Source organism: Mandrillus leucophaeus, unplaced genomic scaffold, assembly GCF_000951045.1.
Source record: "Mandrillus leucophaeus isolate KB7577 unplaced genomic scaffold, Mleu.le_1.0 Scaffold123, whole genome shotgun sequence".
Classification (NCBI taxonomy): domain Eukaryota; kingdom Metazoa; phylum Chordata; class Mammalia; order Primates; family Cercopithecidae; genus Mandrillus; species Mandrillus leucophaeus.
In genome coordinates, this window is record NW_012100654.1 from 1,500,420 (window position 1) to 1,505,899 (window position 5,480).

A 5,480-nucleotide genomic window follows, 5' to 3' on the forward strand; every position below is an offset into this window, starting at 1 on the left:
TGCCTCTTAGAAGAAGCAGTTGGTGATCAGAGGACAGATCATGGATGTTTGGAGAAAAAGGCCCTTTTTGCCTACCCTGGCTTCATCAGGCTGTTCCAGGAATGCTGCACAGCTGCCTGTTAGGCACTAAGGGATAGGTAGCTGAAATTGATTGAAAGTAACCACATTTTGTCATCCAAGCCTTCCCCTGGGGATTGCAAGCCTTTATTGGACTCCAGAGTTCCCAAATACTTACATCAGATAGGGTCTGCCAGTGCAGTTGTCATCTAGGTGGGGAGATGGATTCCTGGTGCTTCCTATTCACTATCCTCCCAGAATCCTTTGTGTCTAATGTGTTTTTAAGATATTTTCTTATGTATTTTTATAGATTATTCTTGGTCACTTATGAAATGTCTAAATTTTAATCATTCAACATATAGTACCTTTTAAACTACCTCTGGAAGGCCAGGCGCAGTGGCTCATGCCTATAATCCCAGCACTTTGGGAGGCCAAGGCAGGTGGATCACCTGAGGTCAGGAGTTTGAGACCATCCTGGTCAACATGGTGAAACCCCGTTTCTACTGAAAATACCAAAGTCAGCTGAGCGTGGTGGTGCATGCCTATAATCCCAGCTACTTGGGAGACAGGCAGGAGAATCCCTTGAACCCAGGAGGTGAAGGTTGCAGTGAGCTGAGATTGCACCAGTGCACTTCAGCCTGGGTGATAGAGACTTGGTGTCAAAAAATAAAAATAAATACATATATAAATAAAATACCTCTGGAAAAGTTAATGTACTTTTGTATGTTGATAAAGGCTATCATTTGCTGCTGTCATTTTGCAACCCCTGGCAACTCAAGAACTATAAGTAACTATTTTGAAATATGTAAACCCAATAATGGGTTTAATTTATGTGGCTGAGGCTTTTTTCAGTACCATCTTAAAGAGTTTTTTGTTGTTGTTGTTGTTTTGTCCAGATGACACACAATAATTTTTGGTTGAAGAAGATAGAAATCAGTGTTTCAGAAGCAGAAAAACGAACTGGAAGAAATGCCATGAACATGCAAGAAACATATACCGCTTACCTCATTGAAACAAGGTGGGTGATGAAAATTACACCTGGGCAGGTAGACGGCAAGCTTTTTCTGGTAGCTATTGATGCAGACTCTGTTGTATAACAGAATTTTTTAAAGTTTTTTTTTTTTTTTTTTCGGGATTGATTTTGTTTTTTTACTTTTTTTTGAGACAGAGTCTCATTCTGTTGCCTGGGCTGAAGTACAGTGGTGCAGTCATGGCTCACTGCAGCCTCAAACTCCTAGGGTCAAGTGATTCTCTCACCTCAGTTTCCTGAGTAGCTGGCATACAGATGTGAGCCACCATGGCTGGCTAATTTTTACTTTTTTTTTTTTTTTTGAGATGGAGTCTCACTGTGTTGCCAAGGCTAGAATACAGTGGCATGATCTTGGCTCACTGCAATCTCTGTCTCCTGGGTTCAAGTGATTCTCCTGCCTTAGCCTCCCAAGTAGCTGGGATTACAGGCATGTGCTACCATGCCCAGCTGATTTTTTTTGTATTTTTAGTAGAGACAGGATTTCACCATGTTGGCCAGGCTGGTCTCAAACTCCTGACCTCAAATGATCCACCCACCTTGGCCTCCCAAAGTGTTAGGATTACAGGCATGAGCCACTGTGTCTGGCAGTTTTTAAATTTTTCGTAGGCATGTGGCTCAGTCTGGTCTCAAACTCCTGAGCTCAAGCGATACTCCTGTGTCAGCCTCCCGAAATGCTGGGATTACTGGTGTGAACCACTGCATCCAGCCCTGTGTCCTTAACCTTTTAATGGGTAAACAGCTGTATCTTTTGCTCTGATACTCTGGGTAGATAGCTATATTTTAATGAATCTGTTTTGTGGGGAGAGGGAAGGTTAGTGGAATACTTTTGGAATCTGGAATGTTACTTGATACATGCTTTGGAGGATTCCTTGGTCTCAGAATCCCTGTGCTTTTTTGTAAAAGGATACCAGGTTCTCAGGCATGTATGAAGTGAACTTGGGCAAGTGGAAATGGTTAACAAAGAATTCTAGGAGTAGAGAATAAGGTCTGAGTCCTCTTAAGACAGTTGGGAGTTACAAAAATTAACAAACAGAAACACTTAGATTGGCACTTTAGAACTTGGAGTAAATTTAAGAATAATGGGAAGTAGACACCTTTAAAAAACAAGAAAAAAGAACTTGGTGAGTAAAAATAGAAAAGACAAAGTAAATTATGGAGTAGGAAATAAAAACTCACCAGAAAAATTGTCTTTTACCTCCTAAGGGAAAAGCTAAAGGAATAGAGTTGTTTCGTCTAAAAAAAGGCAAGGGAAGACTCAATTTGTTGTTGCCAGTTATAAACAGTTTATATAAAGAATAATGTACTGTTTCTTTTCTGTCTTCAGAGATTGAACAGAAATGCTTTCAATTAAAACAAATAGATATGAGAGAATTGTTGATAGCCAGTAAAATAATAGACTACTAAACCTAGCTGGGCATGGTGGCTCATGCCGGTAATCCCAGCACTTTGGGAGGCCAAGGCAAGCAGATCACCTGAGGTCAGGAGTTTGAGACCACCCTGGCCAACATGGCAAAACCCTGTCTCTACTAAAAATATGAAAATTAGCCAGGTGTGGTGGTCCCAGCTACTCGGGAGTCTGAGGCAGGAGGATCACTTGAACCTGGGAGGTAGAGATTACAGTAAGCTGAGATTGTGCCACTGCACTCGAGCCTGGGTGACAAAGCGAGAGACTGTCTCAAAAAAAGAAAAAAAAGACTACCAAATGAAGTTAAGTGTTATAATGATGCTTTAATGTTAATACTTTTTTTTGAGATGGAGTCTTGCTCTGTTGCCCAGGCTGGAGTGCAGTGGCGTGATCTCGGCTCACTGCAAGCTCTGCCTCCCAGGTTCATGCTGTTCTCCTGCCTCAGCCTCCTGAGTAGCTGGGACTACAGGCGACTGCTACCACGCCTGGCTCATCTTTGTGTATTTTTAGTAGAGACAGGGTTTCACCATGTTAGCCAGGATGGTCTCGATCTCCTGACCTCGTGATCCACCCATCTCAACCTCCCAAAGTGCTGGGATTACAGGCTTGAGCCACCGTGCCCTGCCTACTTTCTTTTTTTTTTTTTTGAGATGGAGTCTCACTCTGTCACCCAGGCTAGAGTGCAGTGGTGCAATCTCGGCTCACTGCAAACTCCGCCTCCTGGGTTCAAGTGATTCACCTGCCTTAGCCTCCCAAGTAGCTGGTATTACAGGCACCCGCCACCGTGTATTTTTAGTAGAGATGGGGTTTCACCATGTTGGCCAGACTGGTCTCGAATTTCTGACCTCGTGATCCACCCACCTTGGCCTCCCAAAGTGCTGGGATTACAGGCATGAGCCACCACACCCGGCCAATGTTAATACTTTTTTAAGAAAAAAATGTTTAACTTACCATTTTCATAGGATTTACCTGTGAGCTTGCCTTAATGCTGAACCCTGTGACTTTTCAAGGCTTCTTCCAGGTCTGTGTTTCTACCCAAAATAAAAGTTTAAATCTTGGTGAACGTTGTCTACAGACAATTCTGAAAATTTAGTTTTCCTTCTTCCACTAGAAAGAAAGAAAAAGAGAGAAAAGAATCTTCTGGGAAAAAAAAAAATTCTTTTCTTTTTTTAGACGGAGTCTCGCTCTGTTGCCCAGGCTGGAGTGCAGTGGCACATCTCAGCTCATTGCAAGCTCGGCCTCCTGGGTTCACACCATTCTCCTGCCTCAGCCTTCCGAGTAGCTGGGACTACAGGCGCCTGTCACCATGCCCGGCTAATTTTTTTTGTATTTTTAGTAGAGATGGGGTTTCCCTGTGTTAGCCAGGATGGTCTTGATCTCCTGACCTTGTGATCTGCCCGCCTTGGCCTCCCAAAGTGCTGGGATTACAGGCGTGAGCCACTGCGCCCAGCCAAGAAAATTTTTATGCAGTAGTAAGTTTAGGAAAAGAGAGAGGTAATGTGGTTCTTTTCAAAATTAGGTCATTTCATGACATATATATGTTTATGTATTGCAGAGATTTGTAAGGTTATATTTTAAAGATCATGGCCCCGTGAGAGGACTTTTGTTTCTGTTTTATTGTTTTTTAAGTTAAATTAGCCACTTTAATAATAATACTTTAGAAAATAGTGTTAGCTGTAGCCTTCTAAGTAAATTTTAAGTTTACAATGAAAAAGGATATATTTGGTATATGCCTATTTTTTCACCCACTTGGGCAATGAAATAGGTATTGATTACTTTTACTGCTGGGAGAGAACCTTGATTTGGGTAATCTGGAATAACTGAATAATGTTTACGCTTGGCTTTGAAATAAATAAAGGATCATTGTTTTCTTCTGTAGCCCAGTTCTAATTTGAACCTGGGAGTTAGAAGTGACCATACATCAGTAATAGCTAGACTGTGAATACACATTTAAGTAGACCATCAATAAATGTGTGGTGCACAAAAGGATTATTGAGTCAACTTTCACAACTGTATTTCAATACAAATTTATTTTAAAACATGGCTTTTATACTTAAAAACATGTTGGAATTATTTGAAAAATTTGTTAAACAACTTCATGGTTTGGGGTGGGATGCAGGATTTTACATTTTTTATTTAAAGGTCCAGGTGCTTTCAGTACAGATGAGCCATGGACCTTTTTTTTTTTTTTTTTTTTTTTCCTGAGGTGGAGTCTCGCTCTGTCGCCCAGGCTGGAATGCAGTGATGTGATCTTGACTCACCGCAACCTCCTCCTCCCGGGCTCAAGCGATTCTCCCACCTCAGCTTCCCGAGTAGCTGAGATTACAGACTTGTACCACCACACCCAGCTAATTTTTGTATTTTTAGTAGAGATGGGGTTTTGCCATGTTGGCCAGGCTGGTCTTGAACTTCTGACCTCAAGTGATCCACCTGCCTCGGCCTCCTCCCAAAGTGCTGGAATTACAGGTGTGAGCCAATGTGCCCAGCTGGACCATGATTTTTTATTGGTGTCTTTTAAACTACAAAGCCTTTCCATTTTAAGATAGGTTTATCTGTCTTTTCTCTTTATGATTTGTGTTTTTTCTGTTTTAAGACGTTCTTCCCTATTCCACATTATATAGACATGGGATTCGAGAAATACTGATTTTGAATAGATTGTTTTATAATATCCCTAAGTTTAACTGACCTTCATCATCAACCACAGTCATCAAATTTCTCAATTTAATTATGTAGCACTGTTTTTGTAATTCAGTGTTTTGCAGACAGTTGTGGACAATATGGATATTACTGACCCTTCATATTAACTAGAAATTCAACTTCTGTCATGTAGCTTACCTACCTACCTTTTGAATACAAGTAGAAAGCCCTTTTAGCAATTGTCTATAGTCCAGTTATCGAGAGGTTTTGTTTCTGTTTTTTTTTTTTTAAGTTAGCCACCTAAAAAATACTTCAGAAATTAGTGTTAACTCTAGCTTCCAAAGTAAATTC

The 5,480-nt window shown here is 41.0% G+C and overlaps 1 protein-coding gene across 1 annotated transcript in view; it reads left to right on the plus strand.

Annotated features, from left to right (window-relative positions):
• The first annotated feature begins 952 nt into the window (after window positions 1-952).
• SNX4 (sorting nexin 4) overlaps window positions 953-5,480 on the plus strand; it is a 74,991-nt gene continuing 70,463 nt past the window's right edge. The window contains exon 1 of the mRNA XM_011971528.1: window positions 953-1,075. Coding sequence (XP_011826918.1) covers window positions 954-1,075 — 122 coding nt within the window. The 5' untranslated portion in view covers window position 953. The remainder of the gene's footprint in view (window positions 1,076-5,480) is intronic.